This window comes from Geotrypetes seraphini, chromosome 3 (genome assembly GCF_902459505.1).
Source record: "Geotrypetes seraphini chromosome 3, aGeoSer1.1, whole genome shotgun sequence".
Lineage (NCBI taxonomy): Eukaryota > Metazoa > Chordata > Amphibia > Gymnophiona > Dermophiidae > Geotrypetes > Geotrypetes seraphini.
The window spans coordinates 127,415,540-127,440,803 of NC_047086.1; the positions used below are offsets into that span (position 1 = coordinate 127,415,540).

The 25,264-nt window shown below is 40.9% G+C and overlaps 1 protein-coding gene across 2 annotated transcripts in view; it reads left to right on the forward strand.

The window, feature by feature from the left end:
- The window catches only part of ELP3 (elongator acetyltransferase complex subunit 3), a 185,382-nt gene that overhangs the window by 147,566 nt on the left and 12,552 nt on the right, over positions 1 to 25,264 (forward strand). The window contains exons 14-16 of one of the 2 annotated variants that reach the window (XM_033937686.1): positions 2,057 to 2,138; positions 18,700 to 18,763; positions 22,670 to 22,912. In XM_033937686.1, the coding sequence (XP_033793577.1) occupies positions 2,057 to 2,138; positions 18,700 to 18,734 (117 nt within the window). In that variant the 3' untranslated portion in view covers positions 18,735 to 18,763; positions 22,670 to 22,912. Of the gene's footprint in view, positions 1 to 2,056; positions 2,139 to 18,699; positions 18,764 to 22,669; positions 22,913 to 25,264 lie in introns of those variants that run through there. The other variant, XM_033937685.1, reaches the window with a different exon arrangement.

Genomic DNA, 25,264 nt, shown 5'->3' on the forward strand with positions numbered 1-25,264 from the left:
AGCAGATAACAAAAGGTATAAAAAAATAATTTTATTTTCTATTTTGTGATTTTTGTTATCCTTCTCTGTGCCTTTTCTAATTCCGCTATACCTTTTTCTGAGATGTGTTTGAGCTAGTTCCTCACAAATAGTTTTCTGAGAATCTGTATTTTTCTGCGATTCAATCCTACCCCTACTCCCAGTCTTTCATCAATGAACACAGAGCAGAAATAATTAAGTAGTGTAGACTTATCCTTATCAGTTTCTGCATATTTGTCCTCTTCACCCTTGAGTGTCACAATGTCATTTTGGCACTTCTCCAATGGCTTTAATACCTAAAAAATGTCTTGTCCCCCAACTTAACTGTATTGGCTATCTTTTCTTCCATTTCCATTTTTCTTTTTCTGACAGCTTTTCCACATTTTTGCCTGTCTTCCTCTTTCCACAATGTCTTGTAAAAGGCTAACCTTTTTTTCCTGAGTGAAGTAAAACGGGTACAAGTGGATCAAAAATTACAAAGACTAGGGGACACTATGGTTACAGGAAAATACTTTTAAAACCCACAGGAGCAAATTTTTTTCACTTAGAGAATAGTTAAGCTCTGGAATGCTTTGCTGGAGGTTGTGGTAAGAGCAGATAGCGTAGCTGGTTTTAAGAAAGGTTTGGAAAATATCCTGGAGGAAAAGTCCATAGTCTGTTATTGAGAGAGATATGGGGGAAGCCCCTGCTTGCCCTGGATCGGTAGTATGGAATGTTGCTACTCCTTAGGTTTTGGCCACGTACTAGAGACCTGGATTAGCCACCATAAGAACGGTCTGACTCAGTAAGGTTATTCTTATGTTCTTAACCAATTCCTTTTTTTTTTTTTTTTTGTGAATCATTTTTATTTTTCAAAATAAATATACAAAGTATACAGATAATTATTATAAATATACAAATATACAAAAGATAACTCAAACATGAAACAGACTAATTGTACTTAGCACAGTAAATAAGCAGGGAGATAGTATTAATTATAAGCCAATACAACCAGTGTCTCATGTCAACCAAATCCAGCAGGGCTAGTACATCTCTCTCTCTCTCTCTCTCACTCTCACACTCACACTCACTCTTTCTCACTCTCTCACACACTCTCTTTCTCTCACACTTTCTCTCTCACACTCTCTCTCTTTCTCACTCTCTCTCTTTCTCACTCTCTCTCTCTCTCTCACTCTCTCTCTCTCTCTCTCTCTCTCTCTCTCACACTCTCTCACTCTCACACTCTCTATCTCTCTCTCATACTTTCTCTCACTCCCTCTCTCACACTCTCTCACTCTCACACACACTCTCTCTCTCACTCTCACTCATATATAATAAATATTACATTGAGGTAATGTTAGGTCAACAGTCGAACAGGTCTCCATACTCTGAGAAAAGAACTGAGAAAAGTTCTTAACCAATTCCTAATCCACAACTGAACTTTGCCACCTATCCCATGACTCTTTTTCTCAGGAGTCTGTCATTAAGAATTTTATCAAGTTTATTTAAAAATTTGATTAATCACCTAATCATGTATTCAAGGCGATGTACAATGCTAAAATAATTTATACAACATACAAGGGAATAATACAAATACCATAGGCAAGACTTATAAGACAAATAGGACCACTAGAGAAGGCAGGGATAGAAAATCTAGATAACACTACATCAACAGGTTCACCTTTATCTACATGTTTATTCACACTTTCAAAGAAGTCAAGCAAATTGGTGAGGCAAGATCTCCCTCTGTTGAACCCATGCAGACTATATCCCAGTCACGGTTCTCTGTGAATCTTGTCTCCGTGACTGCCACTAAATCCAAATCAGCTTCTACCATTAGATCCTCTAGATTGGGAAATTTGTTACCTATTCTATAGGGATTACATCCGTTTCCTTGTAAGGGAACACAATTGCTAGTCTAGTAGGATTCAAGGAGATGGTCCATATTACAAGAAACTTTTGTTTCCTTTCTTGTTTTGATCTTCTTTATCCTTGCAATGGGGCATCCTCTAATTTTCTACTAGTTCTTCTTATGTACCCATACTTTTGTTTTCCATAGGGTTTTGGAATGCTTCTAATGGAGGAGGCAGAACGAATAGCCAGAGAAGAACATTTATCATGGAAAATTGCTGTAATTTCAGGTACTGTTGTTTGTTTTTTCAAGTTCTCCTTGCTAGTTAGGTAGAAGAGAACCATTTAAATGTTTAGTAGCCATGCATGTGGTAGTGTGAATTGGTGCAAACCATTATAGCTGCTTCCAGGAAACCTTCCACTCAGCAATGCTATCAACTTAAGTAGACCATTTTACATCGTGATGTACTCTCCACCATCTGGATCCATCCACTTCGTCTTTTCTTTCCGGTTTAGACTACCCTTCACCATTTATTTAATTCTGGACTAAAAACTACTTCAATTAGAATTCACCTCAGTGCTATGGGTGCTTTCCATACTCCTTTCATTAATAAACTTCTCACCATTCATCCGATTGTTACCTGGTTTATGAAAGGACTTTACAATTCCAAACCTTCACTAAAACCTCCTCCAGTTGTCTGGGATCTTAATGTGGTTCTTACTAGAGAATGACACGGGGAAAAAATCTGTCCCCGTCACTGCACCGTCCCCGGCCCACCATCCTCTGCACCGTTCCGTCACTGCCGTTCCCTTCACCGCCCCGTCACCGTTACCGCCATCCCTTTCACCGCCCCCCCATTCACCGCCCCGTCCGCGCAGCATTCATATAAGCCTCAGTACTGCGAAACTCCATGAAGACAGAGCCACTACTACTACTGCACTGAGAATCTGTTTCAGTGCCTCTGCCCTGTAGTAAAAACAGAACATAAAATAAATCAATTGACGTGTCCCCTATGTTCACCTATAGCTCGAATCAGGTCAATTGTGCACACTAAAAATGCAGGAGGATTTGGAATGTGAGCGCAGGCAGGCAGTGATACAAAAACAGCAGACACCCGACCGATTGCAGTGTTCCGCCATCTCCCTCCCTCCATCTCACCTTAGATGTAGAGTATGCTGGCTTTCTTTTTCGCCCAGCCGCACGTGCGGGTGCTCATTTGTTCAATATTCTACTCTGACACAACCGGAAACAGGAAGTTGTAAGAGAGGAGAAGATTGATCAACTCGAGCAGCCGCGCAAGCACGGCTTTTTGAACGCGTGCGGCTGGGCGAAAAAGAAAGCCGGCATACTCTACATCAGTGTTTTTCAACCCTTTTTACACCCGTGAACCGGCAGAAATAAAATAATTATTTTGTGGACCGGCAAACTACTAGGACTAAAATTTTAAAACCCTGTTTCCGCCCCATCTCCGCAAGCTCGGTCACCTCAGTAACTATAGAAAAATAGACAAATATAGTGCAAAATATAGACAGCAGATATAACTTCTCAAAACTGACACATTTTGATCACTAAATTGAAAATAAAATCATTTTTCCTACCTTTGCTGTCTGGTGATTGATTTCATGAGTCTCTGGTTGCGTTTCCTTCTGTCTGTGTATCCTTTCTTTCATTTCTTTCTTTCTGCACTCAGGCCCAAGAATTGTCCCTTTCTATTCCCTCCCTCTTTCCTTGCTATGTCCTTAGTGCCCCCGGTGCCTCCTTCCCATGTCTTTAGTGCCCCCTGTGCTTCCTTCTCATGTCCTTAGTGCCCCTTCCTGTCTTTAGTGCCACCAGTGCCTCCTCCCCATGTCTTTAGTGCCCTTTCCTGTCTTTAGTGCCCCCAGTGCCTCCTTCCCATGTCTTTAGTGCCCCTTTCTGTCTTTAGTGCCCCCAGTGCCTCCTTCCCATGTCTTTAGTGCCTCCTTCCTATGTCCAGCCTGCTGCCTCCCTGCCGCTCAAAAAAAAAAAAAAAAGCCTCCTTCCTTTTCCCCTGCTCTTACTGCCATGCTCATGCTGCAGCTACTAAAGCCGACAGGAAGTCTTTCCGACTCAATTCTGAAGTTATCAGGTTACCCGCGGCTAAACGCGGCTAGCCACGGGTAACCCGCCACCGTGTCATTCTCTAGTTCTTACCAGTCTAATGAAGCTGCCATTTGAACCTTTGACATCCTCTCATCTTAAGTTTCTTACTTGGAAAGTGGTCTTCTTAATCTGTCACTTCTGCTTGTCAAGTGAGTGAACTTTAAGCCTTTGTTTGCGATCTATCTTTTACAGCATGGGTGCCCAAAAGGTCGATCGCGATCAACCAGTAGATCACAAAGGTAACGCGAGTCGATCACAGAGCCCATCCCGGGCTCCGTGATAGACAGGTATTGCCTTTGCTTTGTGTTTTCCCTGCTTCCCCAATGTCAGGCCTGGCGCATACAAGCGCCGGGCCCACAGCCTTCCCCAACCCCCACCCCCGACGTCAATTCTGACATTGGACAGAAAGTTCCGGGCCAGTCAATTGCTGCCTGGCTGGCAAGGAACTTTCTCTCTGACGTCAGAATTGATGTCGGGGTGGTGGGGGGAGGCTGTGGGCCCATTGCTTGTATGCGCCTAGCCTGGTGTTGGGGAAGGAGGGAGAAATTGGCAGCAGTGGCTTGGGGGTGGGCAAGGAGAGAGAAAAAAAGAGGGATGGGGGAAATTTTAGGTTGGATAGTATTGCCTTATATTGAAGAGAGAGTACCAGTATGACTATTTATGTTTTTGTGGTGGGGATTTGGCTATCTGGCGTATTTGCCATTGTGAAAATTCAATAAAACGTGTTAAAATAAAAATTAAAAAAAAAGAAAGAAAGGGGAGGGGGTAGGGAGAGAGAAAAAGTTGACTTATGGAGGGACAGAGAGAGATGTTGGTTGAGGAATGGAATGAGGTCTGGAGGCAGAAAGAAAGAAATATTGGATTTATAGTCAGAAGAAGAAAGTGCAACCAGAGACTCATGAAATCACCAGACAGCAAAGGTAGGAAAAATGATTTTATTTTAAATTAATGATCAAAATGTATCCAAATATATATCTGCTGTCTATATTTTGCACTAAACTGCAATAGCAGTTTTTAGCACAGGGAGCCTATGAGCATCGGGAGCAGCGCAAGGCATTCAGCGCAGCTCCCTGTGTTAAAAACCGCTATTGCAGTTTTGTAAAAGGGACAGGGGTAAATTTGTCTCTTTTTGTATAGTTGTTACTGAGGTGACATTGCATATTTTTTAAGTCATCTGCCTTGGACCTCTTTGAAAAAAACCCTGAATATAAATGATAATTAACATTTTCTCTATGTACAGTGTGCTTTGGTTTTTTTAAAATTTTATTGTTGGTAGATCATTTTGACTTGGTCATTTTAAAATTAGTTCGCAAGCCATGAAAGTGGGCACCCCTGTTTACAGTGTTTCATTATGACAAGGTGGTTCTCAGAATGCATCCGAAATTCCTTCTTAATGTAGTCACGGACTTTCACCTCAATCAGTCCATTGTATTGCCAGTTTTCTTTCCAAAGCTTCATTCTCATCCTGGAGAAACAGCTCTTCATACTTTGGATTGTAAGCGGGCCTTGGCTTTTTATTTACTAAGGATTAAGCCACATAGATCTTCATCTCTTTTGATCCTAACAGATTGAGCCTTCCTGTAACCAAGAGAACTATTTCTGCTATGCTCAGGCTGGGCTGCTGCTTGAGGGATGTGCTACAGCACACTAAAGTCTGAGCAATGTCAGCATCCGTGCCCTTTTTTTACATTATACTCCCATTGAAGATATTTGCAAAACAGCTACTTGGTCCTCAGTTCACAGGTTTACATCTCACTACTGTCTGGAAACTTTTTCCAGATGAGATGGAAAATTTGGACAAGCAGTACAATAGAATTGATTTTCCTCTTAATTGCCAACACTCCCTCCATCCTACTTCAGAAATGTAGGGAATCTCAAGGATAAAGCACAGTTACTTACCTTAACAGGTATTACCTGGGCACATCAGGCAGATATTCTCACATCCCTCCTACCTCCGCTGGTTGGTTTCTTAGCTTGTTTACGAAACTGAAAAACCATGAGCTGACATAGGCGGGAAGGCTGTCGCGCATGCACAGTGTGGGCAGTCTAGAAGCTTCAAAAGCTGTCCGCTGCTGTCCCTGGATAACTCCTGTTATGGTAAGTAACTGTGCTTTTCACTTGGCAAGATGTATGGATACATTGGACAAACACTGCCTTAAAGTATTTTATTTATATGTCATCTTGGAAAGAAGAGCAGTCTTTTTGTGGCCATGGTAATTTCAAACCAGAGGTTCATCAATAACAATATTTTTGAAACACATGTACATTGCATGGTATATAAAGTAAATCGGAGGGCAGAGGGACCGTACTATGAAGCCTGTTAAGGATCACTAGAGCACCAGCAATTCTATGCAGACTGCCTTAATTAGCTGAAAGTGAGACCGGGAGGCCAGGGGGGAAGCCGGAGGACACTACAAAGAGCACCTATGCACTTCCCGACTGACCCAAGGAGCCCTCTAAAGCAGGACAGCAGTGGAAGTGGACGGCCAGCAAGAAGCAGCACAGCCGCTCCTGCTTTAGGAGACCTGAATGAATCCGTGAGCCCAATTTTTTTAAAATTTTTAAATGAATCGATAAATCGGGTAGCACCACTGAACATACAGCTTCAGGTGTGGTCTCCTGTGCAGTAGATTTTTGAAAGGCAGAGCTCCGCGATCGACTTGTGTTGCCTTTACGATTGACCAGTAGATCGCAATCGACATGTTGGGCACCCCTGGACTACACTGTGATATTATCAGTTGCCTGAACTTCATTTGCTAGCTTTTGGAGATGTTCATTGCTGTCATTGTCATGCCTAGTGTGTCCAAAATCAACTGCAAGCACTATGTAAAATTTCAGAATGAACAGCTGTCTGTGTGATGATCATTTAAGGAAGGGGGTGGTTAGATGCTGGTGTACTTACTGATGACGGTCATTCTCTTACTTGGAAAATCTCGAAAGGCACATAATTTTGGCTGATTTTCATCTAGTAGTGTTTTTTATTTTTTTTTTTCATTTTCCCCCCTCTTCTCTGGTCCAGATGACTACCTGTTGCTGTAATCTACACTGATATGAGGAAAATAATAACTGCATAAGTTCAGTGTAGCATGTATGATCTGACAATATGAACATTTAGAAAGGTTATTAGTTTTAGAGTACATACTAATTGCATGCTCATGTTGGGTTTTTAATATGTATATGTTAAAATTTAGTGCATAGCCTATATTAATTGACATTTTAGCGTGAATGTTACATTTTTAGTAATATGCATATTAAAATTGTTTGCCTCTAATTTTAGTGCATTAGCCTTTTGTGGGAAGAGAGAGGATAGTAATGAATAAAAGTAATTTTACATATTTTTACTGGCAAATGGAATCACAGGAACTGGGTTTAAAGTTCAAGAAGTTAATAATCTCTTTGTCACCAACTGCCAGAAATGAAGTCCCAGTTTTCTGTCATGGCTGCTGCTGTTGACATTGTTGTATAGTCATTAATAAAATATTGTTTTCGCACTAGGAGATCAGTGAAATGTAATCTTGCCTCTGGATACTGACAGTGATTATGAACATATTTATAGGTAGAAAGTGAAACACTGTAATGAATATATTCACTGTGCATTAAAGACGCAAACCAAGCAGGTATAAAATACTGAGTGGTAGATAATTGGATCACAAATCATAAAATCAGTTGTTTTCTTTATTTTTTCAGTTGTAAGGCTATATGGCCCTCTTTTACTAAGCCACGGTAGAAGTTTCTACCATGGCTCAGACGCTAAATGCTTAGACACGGCTCTGACCCATTTATAGGAATTTTATGAGTGTTGGAGCAGCATCAAAGCGTTTAGCGCTCTGAGCTATGGAAGAAACCTCTATTGTGGCTTAGTAAAAAAAATAAAAAGGGGGGTATATATCTTAGGTATATCTGGAAAGCACAGTTACTTTCCTGTAACAGGTGTTATCCAAGGACAGCAGGCAGATTTTCTGACATGTAGGTGACATCATCCATGGAACCCGACACAGACCATCCAAAGTGAACTATCACTTTAAGAATTTTAAAAGACTGCCCGCACCTTCCATCCCACTGCCAGCTTGTGGGACCATCAGTTCAGTAATAAAGCTAAGAAGCCAGGAAGGGGAGGTGGGCAGGTTGTGAGAATATCTGCCTGCTGTCCTTGGATAACATCTGTTACAGGTAAGTGTGTTTTATCTCAGGAGAAGCACGCAGCATATTCTCATATTTGGGGACTCCCCAGCTAATGCGGAACTGGAGGGAAATTGTCTTCTAATTAGAGATTAAACTTTAGAGAACTCTGACTGAACTGATAAGATTTTCCAAACTGTAATTGATCATGAATATGTGAACCGAGGATCAGGTGGCTGCTTTACAGATGTCCTTAATAGGAGTGGAGTGTAGATGGGCTATTGAAGTTGTCATAGCTCGTACATTATGTGCCATAACATGACCCCCAGCGTCGGACCAGACCAAGCATAGCAGAATGAGATACTGTCCACAATCTATGTGGAGATAGTTATCTTGGTTATAGGAGTTCCCAGCTTGTTTAAGTCAAGTGGTAGGAACAATTGAGTAGAATCTCTTTGAGGCTTGGTTCTATCCAAGTGGTAAGAGCATGTTTGCAGTCCAGTGTGTGAAGCACTGCCTCATCAGGATGAGCATGAGACTCTGGATAAAATATCAGAAGTATACGGTGGATCCGCTATTAGTGCCTGGAGTTCACTGACTCGGCGGACTGATGTGAAAGCAATGAGGAAGACCACTTTCCAAATGAGGTGCTTGAGAGATGAAACAGGTAATGGAGCTTTCCTGAGCACTGAAAGTACCACATTAAGGTCCCAAGCCACTGTGGGACATTTTAGAGGCAACTTAAAGTTCTGAAGACCTTTCATGAATCTAGAAATCAGAGGATGTACTGCTAAAGCCTAGTGCAGATGTATGTGAAAAACACTTATAGCAGTGAGATGAACTCTCACTGAATTAGTCTTTGGTCCAGAATTAGAGAGATGTAAGAGATAATCTAGTATGGATGGAATAGGACAGGTTACTGGATCCAGAGGTTGTCCCTACACAACAAGGAAAAGCTAGTCCACTTAAAGCAGTAGCTGCGCCACATGGAAGGCTTCCTAGAAGCTTCAAAGATAGCTGACACTGGTGAAGACAATGAAAGAGTATAGAAACATAGAAATATGATGGCAAAGACCAAATAGCCCATCCAGTCTGCCCATCCACAGTATCCACCATCTCCTCCTCTCCTAAGATCCCACATGCCTGTCCCACGCTTTCTTGAATTCAGACAGTCTTTGTCTCCACCACCTCTAGTTAGTTAGGTGCCATTGAATCATGTTCAAGTTCTAGTGACTTGATGAATTAGAGCTCTAAAAAGAGAGAGGGTTTATCTAGTTAGGTCCTCCAGCGTCATCTCCATGGTTGTTTTCAACATGTCCAGCTATCTAATTGCAGGTCACACTCTGCCTGGTTCTTTTGATCTTCCCAAACATAATGCCTTTCTATAATAAGAACATAAGCGGTGCCTCTGCCGGGTCAGACCAGGGGTCCATCGTGCCTGGCAATCCGCTCCCGCAGCGGCCCCCCCAGGTCCATGACCTGAAAGTGTTCCCTACCTAACCTAAAATATCCATACCCTATTCGCTCAATGTCCTGTAAGGTAAACCTCTATCTGTACCCTGTTATCCCCTTCGCTTCCAGGAAGTCATCCAGTCCCCTTTTGAACCCCAGAATTGTACTCTGTCCTATCACCTCTCCGGGAAGCTCGTTCCAGGTGTCCATCACCCTCTGAGTGAAGAAGAACCTCCTTGCATTCGTTATGAATCTGTCTCCTCTCAGTTTTTCTGAATGACCTCTTGTTTTAGTTGTCCCTGCTAGTCTAAAGAATCTGTCCCTCTCCACCTTCTCTATGCCTTTCATGATTTTATAAGTTTCTATCATGTCCCCTCTCAGTCTCCGCTTCTCCAGGGTAAAGAGCCCCAGCCTGTCCAACCGTTCGGCATATGAAAGGTTCTCCATACCCTTTATCATCCTTGTTGCCCTCCTCTGGACCCTCTCGAGTATTGCCATGTCCTTCTTGAGGTATGGCGACCAGTATTGGACGCAGTATTCCAGATGTGGGCGCACCATTGCTCGATACAGTGGCAGGATAACTTCTTTTGTTCTGGTAGTGATACCTTTTTTGATAATGCCCAACATTCTGTTCGCTTTTTTTGAGGCCGCTGCACATTGTGCCGCCTGCTTCATTGTGTTATCCACCAATACCCCCAGATCTTTTTCTTGGCTGCCTTCCCCGAGTACCCTCCCTCCCATCGTATAGCTGTACATGGAGTTCCCCTTCCCTATGTGCAAGACCTTACATTTCTCCACATTGAAGCTCATCTGCCATTTTTTTGCCCACTCACTCAGTTTGTTCAGGTCGCTCTGCAGTTCTTTGCATTCCTCAACAGTTCTGGCCCTGCTGGAGAGTTTTGTGTCATCCGCGAACTTGATAACTTCGCACTTTGTCCCCGTTTCTAGATCATTAATAAATATATTGAACAGCAATGGTCCCAGCACTGACCCTTGCGGAACACCACTTGTGACCCCTATCCAGTCAGAGTAGTGCCCCTTTACTCCTACCCTCTGTTTCCTGTCCGCCAGCCAATTTTTGATCCATCTGTACACGTTCCCTTCCACCCCGTGACTCCACAGTTTCTTCAGTAAGCTTTCATGGGGCACCTTGTCAAAGGCTTTTTGGAAATCTAGATATATAATGTCTACTGGGTCACCTTGGTCCAATTGCTTACTTATCCCCTCAAAGAAATGTAGATTTGTCTGGCATGATCGGCCTTTACAGAAACCATGCTGGCTCGATCTCATCAGATTATTTTTTTTCTATATGCTCATTGATACCTTCCCTGATCATTGATTCGACCATCTTCCCCGTAACAGAGGTTAAGCTCACCGGTTTGTAGTTTCCCGGGTCACCTCTCGATCCTTTTTTGAAGATCGGTGTAACATTCGCTATCTTCCAGTCCTCCGGGATTACCCCTGTTCTCAAGGACAGGTTGCAAATATGCTGCAGTAACTCTGCTGTTTCATCTCTGAGCTCTTTCAGTATTCTCGGGTGGATCCCGTCTGGGCCCGGAGCTTTGTCCGTTCTTAATCTATCTATCTGCCTGAGAACGTCTTCGAGGCTTACTTCCATGCATGATAATTTCCCCTCTTGATCTCCCCTGAAGATTTTTTCCGGTTCTGGCACACTGGATGTGTCCTCTATTGTAAAGACTGACGAGAAGAACTTGTTTAGCCTACCAGCCACCTCTTTTTCCTCTTTCACCACTCCCTTCCGGTCACCCTCATCCAGGGGCCCCACCTCCTCCCTCGCTGGCTGTTTCCCTTTCACATATCGGAAAAATGGTTTGAAATTTCTTGCTTCCTTGGCTAGTCTCTCCTCATACTCTTTCTTGGCTTTCCTGACTACTCGGTGACATTCTTTTTGTTGCTTCCTGTGCTCTCTCCAGTTTCCTTCAGTTTTGTCCTTTTTCCACTTCCGAAATGATTTTTTCTTGTCTCCTATCACTTTCTTTACTTCACTGGTTATCCATGCAGGGTCCTTTGTCTGATTCTTCTTGGAACCTTTCCTAAATCTTGGTATATATAGGTTTTGTGCCTTGTTTACTGTGTCCTTGAATAGGGACCAGGCTTGCTCCACAGTCCGAGTTTCCTTGGAGCTGTTTCTGAGCTTCTTTCTCACCATTTGTCTCATGGCATCATAGTTCCCTTTCTTGAAGTTAAATGTTGTTGCCTTGGTTCTCTTTCCCATAGGTAGTCCTACTTGCACTTTGAACTGAATCATGTTGTGGCCACTGGTTCCTAGTGGTCCTATGATCTCCACATCCTTCGCGGGGCCTTTCAGCCCATTGAGGATCAGATCCAGAGTTGCTGATCCTCTCGTTGGTGCCTCGACTAGTTGTTCCATGAAGCAGTCCTGGACTTTCTCTTCTGACAGTGTGACCAAAATAAGACATAACTTCATCATTTGGAATTTGAGTGACATATCTGGTTTGATCTGTTCAAGAATTTGTTAATTCTTCTAGCGGTTTACGGCACGCATAAAATCTTTCTGCAGCACAAAAGCTCAAATTACCGTATTTTCACTCATATACCGCGACCCATGTAAAACGCGCACACAAATTTATGTAATAAAATGTTAATATAGCGCGCACACGCTTATACCGCGCATGCTAAAACCTCCTCCAAACCGGCATCCTCCCCCCCGCTCGCGTCACCCCCCTCTGATCCGAGATAATCTGATCCGGCATTCCCCCTGCGAACCGGCATTCACCCCCCCCCCCCCCGCTCGCGTCACCCCCCCTCACCCTCTGATCCGAGATAATCTGATCCGGCATTCCCCCTGCGAACCGGCATCCTCCCCCCCGCTCGCGTCACCCCCCCCCCCTCCTCCGCGATCCTACATCCCCCCCAGCACTGCAAATACAACTCTTACCCGATTGGGCACCAGCACCAATGCACAGCATGTGCCAGTGCCAGTGCCCGAAGATCCTCCCTCGTTGGTTTGGGCTATGCTGGGCTGGGCCGGGCGGTGCGAGAGAGATCCTCCTTCTTCCTCTGCCAGGCTGGACTAGGCTTTGAGCATTTGCGCCTCCTAATCTTGCTTGTAAATTGTCAGCAGCTTTATTTACAGATCATGTCATTTTGACCGTCATCTTGACCTGACTGGCTTTTTTTGTGGCCCAAGCATTTCTTGGAAATTCTCTTTATAGAATAACTAGTAAGTGTCGCAGACAGCCATCAGCTTCTAGGGCAAAGATGAAGTTCTCCTGCAGAAATATTAATTTGTGCTGAAAGAAATGCATGCTCTGTCCAGCTCATAGGTCTGATAAGTCATGTCTCATTAACACAATGTCCCTTCTGAGGGCCTTTTGTCCTCAATCTTTCCTCAGCCTCTTAATATTTTGTCAAGAGCCTTCATTGAAGAGCGACCAAGTGCTATTCTGCGACGTATTTCGTGCTATTCTGCGACGTATTTCTTCCTTGCTAGTTGCTTCTTTGTTTACGAAAGAGCCCAGGAGATTGAAATCATTTACAACTTCTATTCTATTGCCTTCAAGCTCAGACTCTTCATCATTTTCGGTGTCCATGATCTTTTTTTTTTTTTATTCTTTATTTATTTGATTATTCATTACAATATCTTTGTAACAAACATGCATGAATGAACACAGAAAATACAAATGTAAATTCCCAATCGGGGATTAACATAATATGAGGAAACTATTTCAACCATGTCCTAGTCCACATTAAAACTGATAGCCAGTACAAATAAAACATCAAAGCAAATCTTTCTATCTACTATCTAGGAACAGGCAAATGGCTATTATATGTATTATACATCATCCTCCAAAAATAAACTGAATATTAGGAATTAAACTTTCAACAAAGGTTTCTCTTTAATAAAATCTTCCACCTGGGCTGGATCAAAAAACACATATTTATCATTTCCATATGATATCAGGCATTTACATGGAAATTTTAAGAAGAAAGTAGCTCCGACTGCCAAAACCTTAGGCTTTAGCTGAAGGAACTGTTTCCTCTTAAACTGGGTTTGTCTAGAGACATCTGGGAAAATTATCACCCGTTGACCACAAAACATCTCTTGCTTTTTCAGGAAATATAATTTCAAAATATCTTGTTTCTCAAGTTCTGTCTTGAAGGTCACAAGAAGAGTTGCTCGTTTCTCAATTATGTCTTTAGATGACTCCAAAAACTGTGATACATTCAAACTCTCTGGTGATACTATTCTATCCATTCCACCTTCCTCTACCTTTTCTTTGGAATCTCTTGAAATGTAATATAAATTATCGACCTCAAAGGTCTCCACTTTATTATAATGTAATATCTCCCTCAAATACATTTTCAAGAGTTCCATTGAAGAAAGGTAATGTGTGGTAGGAAAATTTAACAAACGAAGGTTTTTAACTCTAATAGCATTTTCCATTTTTTCTAATTTAGCATGTAACATCATACTATCCTTTATATTAGAAACAGCACTAGCTTGTAAATTACCTACTGCCTGATCTAACTTTTCAACCTTTACAGCTGTTTCTCCAATTTTATTATTTTGTTCTTTAATTTTCACAGTTACATCAGATGAAAATTGACATAAGTTCAAAACGGTTTTTTGTAAAGATGACTCTATTCTGTTAATACTAAGCCAAACATCATTTAGAGTGATTACTTTATCCCTGGGGAGAGCATCCGAGCTTTGCCCAGTACTCATCTGCACTGGGGTTAGTTCTTTAGCTTGCCCCAGGGACTGTCCTGAAACCTCCAGACCAGATACTGACAATGATTGAAGGGAAGAAGAAATTATTCCTTCCTTAAAAGGGGAAGGAGATTCTTCTAACCGTAAGGAATATGATGGTTGAGGAGGTGGTGTTGGTTCCCCAGAGGATAAGGAGACAGCTTGAATATTAAAAGTTACCTGTTCCTCAACAGGAGGCAAGATAGGAACCACAAGATGGCGATCCATCGGGCCTGTTGTTGCAGCAGATGTTATTGCCTTAGCTTTCCTCTTACCCATGCTGAAGAAAAGGTAATCCTGCTCCTCTTAGGCTCCGAAGGGGCTCAAAAGGGGCAAACCCCTTTAGCCACGCCCCTTCGGCTCGCGACCCGAGGCTCGCGACCGCGGGCCGCGTACCGCGGCTGCTCCGCTTTTCAAAGGCTCCCCGGAGGACCCTCTCAGCTGGCTGGATCGGGCTGCTGCGGGACTGCCTGTCCCGATGTAACAAGGTGCTAAACAGCACTGGCTACAGGCTCCCTCGCGGCTGCTCCGCTTTTCAAAGGCTCCCCGGAGGACCCTCTCAGCTGGCTGGATCGGGCTGCTGCGGGACTGCCTGTCCCGATGTAACAAGGTGCTAAACAGCACTGGCTACAGGCTCCCTCGCGGCTGCTCCGCTTTTCAAAGGCTCCCCGGAGGACCCTCTCAGCTGGCTGGATCGGGCTGCTGCGGGACTGCCTGTCCCGATGTAACAAGGTGCTAAACAGCACTGGCTACAGGCTCCCTCGCGGCTGCTCCGCTTTTCAAAGGCTCCCCGGAGGACCCTCTCAGCTGGCTGGATCGGGCTGCTGCGGGACTGCCTGTCCCGATGTAACAAGGTGCTAAACAGCACTGGCTACAGGCTCCCTCGCGGCTGCTCCGCTTTTCAAAGGCTCCCCGGAGGACCCTCTCAGCTGGCTGGATCGGGCTGCTGCGGGACTGCCTGTCCCGATGTAACAAGGTGCTAAACAGCACTGGCTACAGGCTCCCTCGCGGCTGCTCCGCTTTTCAAAGGCTCCCCGGAGGACCCTCTCAGCTGGCTGGATCGGGCTGCTGCGGGACTGCCTGTCCCGATGTAACAAGGTGCTAAACAGCACTGGCTACCGTGTCCATGATCTTTGTTTTCTTTATGTTCAGTTCTAATCCCATGTTATGACTTTAGGCTTTGATTTTTCTCAGAAGATACAGCATGTCTTTGCTCCTGGTGATGAGTGTTGTATCATCTGCATAGTGCAGGTGGTTTATATTTCAACCACCAACTTTGAAACCAACGTTCTCTTCTTACAAATTTGCTTTTCTGAAGATGACTTTTCCTTAAAGAATGAAAAGGTAATACTATGGCAGAATCGTTAACTATTATTTTGCCAAAGCCAAATGAAGATCCTATGTTGGTTTCAAATTACAGGCCTATTTTTTGATAAATGTAGACAGTAAACTGTTGGCTAAATTATTGGCTTTGCACTTGGCCAAGGCTCTCCCTTATATTATTGGTATGCATATTATTGGGGTTTGTTGCTCTTCAAATAACATCAGGCTGGCTTTTCACATGTTAAATTTAACAAAAGTTATGGATGATCCAGCCTTCTCTGTATCCTTGGATGTAGAGAAGGCCTTTGATCGGGTGGAATGGACCTTTATGTATCAAGCAATGGATTGGTTTGCTATTGGTTCTGGATTTATACAAATGATTCAAACCTTGTATGGTTCCCCTTCTGCCAGATTATATATAAATAATACTTTTTCGGAAGTTTTCTGTCTGGAGAGGGAAGTTAGACAACGATGTTCGTTATCTCCTTTACTGTTTAATATTGTGTTGGAACCCTTGTCGTTAATTATACAACAGGCAAAGGAGATCCAGGGTATTCCTTACGCAGGTCGGGAATACAAGGTCTCTGCTTATGCAGATGACATATTGCTTCATTTGAGGAATCCTGAAACAACCATTCCACATTTACTAGATTTGATTGAAAGATTTGGAAATGTTCAGGATATAAAATAAATTGGAGTAAATCAGAGATTCTTCCGCTTAATGTACATTGTCAAAAAGGATTGTTTGATTCAATCCCCTTTCTTTAGAAGGAAGAGGGTATAAAATATTTAGGAATTTGGATTTACAAAATGCTGGAAGAAACGATGAAAGTAAATGAAAAATCCTTATTGCTAAAGGTCACAGAAATGTGTGAGCAATGGAACCCATTGCATCTGTCTTGGGGGGAGAGTTCAGATGGTTAAAATGATGATTTTGCCTGTGGTTTGTTACCAAATTGGTATGTTACCAGTGTTTTTTCAGGGGTTCTTTTACAAAAAATTAAATAGTATTTTAAAAAATTTATTTGTCTGGGGAAAGCAGCAAGAATTGCTTTAGTATCCTTACAAAAGTCAATTGTGGAGGGTGGGGTAAATTTTCCAAATTTTTATAGGTACCATCAAGCCTATATAATGCATAAGGGTATGTATTGGATCCTCCCCGAGCTCATGGAAAATCTTCCAGACTGGTTAAGGTTGGAATGGCAACTCCTGTCTCCATTGAGATTGTCTCAAATACTTCACCCAACCTCCACAATATCCAACATCCCTTCCACAAAATTACAAGTTGTTCCACATGCTCTCATATATTTCAAATCTGGCAAAATGTGACCTCAGGTACACCTCCTCCACCCTTAGTAATGTTCAATAGAGGTAGGGATACCGGTGTTTTTATTCCTCACTGGCCCACATTCTTTTATTGCAGTTATTTAGGTAAACTTTTTTTTTAACTTTTAAACTTTTTTATCCACCATAATCTTTTTAGAAGTTTCCTTGAGATTAATCTATTTAAACATATTCAAATAAATTGTATACTTACTTAGTATGCTACTGGGTTACATGATCCGACATGTTTCGCAACCATTTGCTTTATCAAGGATCCTCCAGAGCCATTATGTCCACCACCTTACTCAGAGTTTCTTGAAAAACAATTGTCTTTCCATTTAGATCCAGACATCGGCTTTTGTTCAACTCATTATTTGCAGAAAATCATGGATTTTTATTAATTCAAATTTGCTTTTAGTCAGTTTCTACCCTTGAATTACTCATTTCAGAGGTTTGCTTTCTGTGGAATATTAAAACTTGTATCAAAAATTTTCACATGCATTTTTTATGTCAACACAGCATGTGAGCGTTTTAATATCAAGTATATAAATGTAGAGAATGACATGGGGACAAATTTTCCCTGTCCCTGCGGGAACTCATTTTCCCATCCCCTCAAGTTCTTTTCCTGTCCCTGCCCTATTCCTGCAAGCTCCATCCTCATCTGCACAAGCCTCAAACACTTTAAAATCATAAGTGTTTGAGGCTTGTGTGGTTAAAGCAGAGCCTACAAGAATGGGACAGGGACAGCAACAAAATGTGAGGAAGGGACAGGGAAATTGAGTTCCCCAGGGACAAATTTGTCCCCATGTCATTTTCTATATAAATATTTCAAGTTCAAGTTTTATTTTGTTTTGATAAATCGCTTATTCAAATTTACTAAGCGAGATACAATACAAAAAAATGAACATACATTTAGACATACTGTTTAAAATTTAAAAAATAATGTGTTAGACCAACAAACTTACAGACTAATTGATACACAAGGGATGGAGAAATAAAGTTACAAATCAGTGCTTTAAAGTAGAAAAAAGAACCATAGATGGAAAAAAACATTAGGGAGTGGGTAGTATAATCCTGGAAGGTAACTACTTTACAATTTGAGTATAATTTAAAGATTAAAAGCATCTTTAAAAAGAAAACTTTTTAAGTTATTTTTAAAACGGCTGAGATCATTTTCCTCTCTTATATATTGAGGCAAAGTGTTCCATGGTCATATCTTTATAGAAAATATGCTTATCTATTTACAGCCTTAAAATTTTCAGTCATGTATTGGCTACTTTTTTGGAATACAACTGCAGATATCAATCCTAGAAGAACCTGAATAATGAATACCATACTTCTCCTGTGTTAACATAAAACCAGAATAAATTATTACTTAGTCACTGTTTTTGTACTTAGTTGCATTCTGAAGTTGCTATTTATTTTCCTTGCACTTTCTGCACTGCTGAGGTTTCAAACAAAACTGAGCATTTCAAAGCTACTCATTGTTTTTGAAGTGTTATAGTAGCTCTCGCTAGAAGGTTGCATTTCTATTCATAAGCTTTTGATAAAGTACACAATTGCTGTCCTGCTCTGTAAGAGGCTGCTTTGTAGGACAGAAGAGAAGAGTCACTAAAAGCATCTTGTGCCATATTAATTACTTACTAAGTTGCTAAAAATGGTTTTCTCTTAGTAGAATTATGTATTTCTTTAGAGTGAAGGTTATAGTAATTACCAATTTGTCATATTTGGAGCAGTTCAAACTGAAGGTCACCACTCCTCTTGGATCTTCTTCCAGAACCTTCGCAGTGGTCATTAAGGCAAGAAGATTGACATAATTGCATGCAAGAGGTTTGGATGTCATATATATGGCCAACTACTATATTTCACAGTGACTAAATCTTTACATTCGTATGAATTTATCCATATAGTAAATATAAAATTAAAATTATTATGGTGATGTGCTCAGACCTGTAACCCAATAAATAGTGAAGCCACTACCATGAGTTTAACAAGGGGACCATCATTGCAACCACCTGTCCCCAACCCTCCCTTAATGATCTAATAACTATTCAGATACATTGTATGTACTTATCTGAATTGGGAGGTTTAAGCTGTTAAACTTGATCTTGTTAAATCTCAATGGTGACTGTGTTGTAGCAAATAAAGTGAGAATTAAAATTCAAAGATGATTGTGTTTGTCCTCATCAATTCCCGTCCCCCCGACTCGAGTTTCGTCTACTTCGTCAGGGAGGGACACTAGAAAGTTAAATCAAAATATATGTATTAGTTCTACTTTTCTCAAAGATCATATAAATTATTACATGTAATACGATCTGAACTTCATCTCTTCTAAATCTCTTTCAATTCTTAACTAATATAGTTGTCATGTTGTATTACCTAATACCGGCTTGCTGAGACCTGATCCATTCAAAATCTTCGGGCCATCTGGATAACTCTATTCTGCCTGTGTTCTTATATAGGAAAATAAACGGAAAGGGCAGGTCTTGTTAGATTCCCGGATGTAAAAACCAAGGGTTATGTATACCCATGGATGAATCACAATGTAAAAACTAGAAGACAAAAAACCACCTACAATAAAAATAAAAATAAAAAGATCACGTTTAATTTATCTACAAGTAACTCATCATCCTCAGAAGAGAATCTATTAGTTCCTCAACAAAACAATGAGTCATCGTATAAAGATCCAAATGCTTTACCGGAATCTTTTTTAAGAATACAACCCAAAGAAGGATCTTCAATCATAGCAAACAAAATAGAAACACGCAGTACGAACAAACACAAGAAATAAGTATACCAAAAAGTACAGGGATATTTAATTTATCTTCGAGAAGATTGGATAAACAGAAGGAGGAGGTACTAATGAAAGGACTTTCATTCGTTCCAAGCATCAAACACGATAGTTTCGAAGCGAGAGTGCACCTTCAAAGATTTTTTCGATCAATTAAACTGAAGCATTTTTTTCAGGACAAACAAGCAAATGCTTCTTCCCTACCAGAGGGGTTGAAACTCAAATCTACTTGGATGCCGCCAGGACAACCCGATCCGTTGATAACAACTTTTGAAAAATTAGTCCTAAGGGATGTCCAACATTTAGAATCTCATGGCAGATCCATTAATCATTCGAATTTAACCCAAGTACAGAGGAACATCATACAAAACCTTCAAGCGGATCAATCAATAATTATTACCAGGGCAGACAAAGGAGGGGGAATCGTCATCCAGGATTATAAAGATTATAAGGATGAAGCTTTGCGTCAATTATTTGACACTACATATTACACCAAGTTACAACAAGACCCCACTATGCAGATCAAATTAAAAATAGATGAAATGATAAACACCGCCAGGGATCAACAAATATTAACAACTAAAGAAATTAGATTTCTAACTAACGATTTTCCCAGAATACCCAAAATTAATTTCATACCCAAAATACATAAATCAGATACTAAACCACCGGGACGACCAATAGTCGTGGGAATAGGCTCAATTTTAGAACCGATATCCCAATATTTAGACAGTCAATTAAAACATCTGGTTCCTCGGGCTGAGTCATATATTAAAGATTCATCACATTTTTTACAAGTTATAGAACAATATTCCCGAAATTTAATAACAGAAGATACAATATTAGTCACTGCCGATGTAGTGGCATTATATACTAATGTTCCACAGAAGGAAGCAACAAATTTAGTGAAAACACAATTATTGAAACTTAAATTAACAGATCTGAAAACATCTTTACTGATAAAACTAGCAGAATTAGTTATATACAATAATTATTTCAAATTTGAAAATGATATTTTCCTCCAAACAAAGGGGGTTGCAATGGGGGCCACGGTGGCCCCTACACTAGCTTGTCTCTATATGACTCAGTTCGAGGAAAAATATGTCTACACATCACCATACTTTCAACACGTTGCTTGTTGGAAGCGTTTCATAGATGATATCTTTTTTGTGTGGAGTGGTGGAGAAGAAAATTTAAACATATTTTTAGAAGAACTTAATCAAAAAGATGAAAATATCACTTTTACCCATACAATAAATAAAAATCAAGTTACATTTTTAGACATAAAGATTATCAAACAAAATCAATATATCTCCACCACTCTGCACAAAAAGTCATCGGATAGAAATACTTTATTACAGTATCAGAGCTTCCACCCACGGGCACTAAGAAACAGTATTCCTACTGGGCAGTTTCTCCGATTACGGAGAATCTGCTCAGAGGAAACTGATTTCCAGAAAGAGGCTAATGAAATGTATTACAAATTTATAAACAGAGGGTATCCTGCGAAAACCGTTAAGAAAGCATGGAAAAGGGCAAAAAACTGTCACCGATCTTGGTTAATGTATGATAAGCAAAACAAGAAAGAAGAACAAAATATAGTTTGCGTTATGCCTTATACAAACAAAAGTAACGCCATAAAACACATTATAATGAAGCATTGGAGAATATTGCAATATTATCCATCTTTACATAACCAGCCCAAATTTGCTTTTTCCAGAGCTAAAAATATAGGGGAACAGTTAAAACACAATTTAATCCATTACCAAACTAGGAATAAGCCTTTCCACAAACCTTGTGGTAAATGCAGGGTCTGCCGTTATATATGGGATACAGATCACGTTGTAATACCGGGAAGGGAAGGACGACACTTTAAATTAAATACAGGAACAGATTGTGAATCAAAAAAAGTAATTTATTGCATACAATGTCCCTGTGGAAAACTATATATAGGCCAAACGATTCGTATGATTAAAACACGAATCATAGAACATCTGAGCAATATAAGAAAGAATCGTGTCTCCGCCCCCCTGGTATCACATTGGATGGAAAAATCACATGCACTGGATGACCTCAAATACACAGTTTTAATACAGATTTATAACATTGACGGGGATATCTCGAAAATGTTAATCCAGAAAGAACAGAGGTTCATATATAACTGGCAGACCTTGCATCCACAAGGTTTAAATGTGGATATTGAGTGGTTAGCTATATAGTTCAACATGAATTTCCCTGGCGGTGTTTACATCCGGGAATCTAACAAGACCTGCCCTTTCCGTTTATTTTCCTATATAAGAACACAGGCAGAATAGAGTTATCCAGATGGCCCGAAGATTTTGAATGGATCAGGTCTCAGCAAGCCGGTATTAGGTAATACAACATGACAACTATATTAGTTAAGAATTGAAAGAGATTTAGAAGAGATGAAGTTCAGATCGTATTACATGTAATAATTTATATGATCTTTGAGAAAAGTAGAACTAATGCATATATTTTGATTTAACTTTCTAGTGTCCCTCCCCGACGAAGTAGACGAAACTCGAGTCGGGGGGACGGGAATTGATGAGGACAAACACAATCATCTTTGAATTTTAATTCTCACTTTATTTGCTACAACACAGTCACCATTGAGATTTAACAAGATCAAGTTTAACAGCTTAAACCTCCCAATTCAGATAAGTACATACAATGTATCTGAATAGTTATTAGATCATTAAGGGAGGGTTGGGGACAGGTGGTTGCAATGATGGTCCCCTTGTTAAACTCATGGTAGTGGCTTCACTATTTATTGGGTTGCAGGTCTGAGCACATCACCATAATAATTTTAATTTTATATTTACTATATGGATAAATTCATACGAATGTAAAGATTTAGTCACTGTGAAATATAGTAGCTAGCTAATTGATAGAGGTTCACAGAATATCACTGTATATCTTCCCATTATTGTCTAAGATATATATGGCCAAAACATGCGTATTCCAGTGGTGGTTCTTTCGCATTACAATAAGAAGCTATAAAGGCATTTTATCAGCAAAGATTGCAACATCTTCAGTCACAGCAGTCATGAATATCCAGGACCTGGTTACCCTAACTCTTAAGTTACATGGAAACGGTCCCATAGTTCCTGGGCTGCTGCCAAGGGTCTGGTATTTTGTCCCATGTGAGAAAGAAAAGTTTATTCAATTTTTTCCCTTGTTTACACTATCAACTTGTCGGCAAAATCTTTTGAAATTGAGACTAAAAAATTGAAATTAGACTATTAAACTTTAAAACTAGCACATAATATGAGTGTGTTGGAAAGAAAGTAGTAGTAATACAGTTCTTATACCCCACTAAATCCCAACAAATGAAAGTTCAAAATGGTTAATCAAAGGAAGAAAAAAGCACTATTTTATGACGTTTTCTGAATAGATAAGCTTTCAGCTTCTTGCAAGTATTTTCTAAGGGTGAGTCAGATGACAGTAGCGGCACTGGGGAATCCTTGATAAAGCAAGTTTATTGTGAAACAGGTCAAACTAAAGCTGAGATGAGTTTAAGTATGAAATTCATCACTTAAATAATATAGTAACATATTTATCTTTTTTGATACTGAAGATGAATGGATAAAATAATTTTAAAAAATAAAGCTTCTATAAAAAGTTTGTATGAATTAAGTCCAGTGAGGAATATTCTACACCGCAACTCCTGCCAGATTTAAATTTATTATCAAGGGTGGAGGAGGTGTTTCTGAGACCTTTTTTTTCTATATAAGAATATTGGCACAATTATAAATTATGATTATATTATATCAGGGGTAGGCAATTCCAGTCCTCGAGAGCCGGAACCAGGTCAAGTTTTTAGGATATCCACAATGAATATGTATGAGATGGATTTGCATGCACGGCCTCCTTGAGATGCAAATCTATCTCATGCATATTTAATGTGGATATCCTGAAAACCTGACCTGGCTCTGGCTCTCGAGGACCAGAATTGCCTACCCCTGTTATATTAAACACACAATCGAGCATTTGGATACCCAGATGTTGAACTGAGAATGCAAATGTGATATTATCCGAGCAATCGAAGTTTTGTATATAAATTTGTGAGACCTTTTGGAGTGAGAATGTTATAATCATGTATATGAACCATAGAGGGATTATGACATGTGATAACACACACACTAATGCAATAAATGATGGCAGAAAACGATCCTCCTGGTCCATCCAGCCTACCTAACAAGGTGACCAGTCCCTCATCACGGCCCAGGTCACCCATTTTTAAATGCTGGTTGTGAAGTCACCACCATGCTAACCATATATACAGCCAAACATGATGGGATGATACACGGTATATTACTGACAGTATTCAACTTGTCAGTCAGGATGTCTTCCACTCTCTCCTAAGCTGCATAGTTCCTCCACTCTCAGTATATGGCAATAAAATGATCATGATCAACACACTGGAGTCCTAATCTAATCTTCCATTTGTGAGTCGCACATACCTCAAGGCGACAGTTCAAAGAGGAAGGGGAAAGAAAAGGGGAGGGGTATGAAGAAGTGATGGGGTATTTTGAGGATGGCAAGTTTAGCAGGAGAAGTAAGAAGAGGGACCTAGAGAAATAGGGGGGTGTTAGAATTGCAGGTTGCCATCAAATCTCTTCGATCGGGTCGGGCTCCTGGTCTGGATGGATTTTCCGGCGAGTTTTATCGTATTCTCTCCCATCGTGTTTGCGGGCCCTTACTTGACTACTACAATGCAGCTATAAATAGGGGCTCCTTTCCTCGCTATGCTAACGAGGCCTTGGTTACTCTGTTATTGAAACCGGGTAAGGCGGCAGATGACCTGGGGTTTTATCGCCCGATCTCTTTACTTAATGTTGATTTAAAATTGTTTTCTCGTCTTTTGGCCAACCGTCATGCGCCACTTCTCCCTTCTGTTATCCATGAAGATCAGGTTGGATTTGTTTGGGGTCGGCACTCAGTTCGCAATGTGCGCAAGGTCCTCTTTGTGCTAGCTCATTGCCAGGAATTGAATATTGACTCGCTGTTTGTTAGCCTGGACGCCTCTAAAGCATTCGATAGTGTCAACTGGTCCTTCTTGTTTCCTACCCTTGAACATGTGGGGTTGGGGGAGTTTTACCTTAACGCAATCCGTTCCTTATATTCTAATCCGAGGGCGTCTCTTTTGGTTAATGGTATTCGTACGGATTCCTTTCCCATCTTCCAAGGTACTAGACAGGGCTGCCCCCTATCTCCTCTGCTTTTTCTGCTATTTTTTAGAACCTTTGCTTTGTACTCTACGCCACTTCGATGAGGTGCGGGGCCTTCGGGTTGCGGGTGAGTCTCTGAAGACGCTGGCCTTTGCGGATGATATGTTTTTAATCCTGGCCAGTCCTGAGGTTTCTTTGCCCCTAGTATTGGACCTTATTTCTGAATTTGGTTTTCATTCCGGCCTTTCCCTAAATCTTGACAAGTCTTTGGCTTTACCTTCTAGTCCGGCAGTTCGTACTTCTTGGCGGGGTTCCTTCCCTTTGCGGTGGACGGAGTCGGAGCTTCATTATTTAGGGAT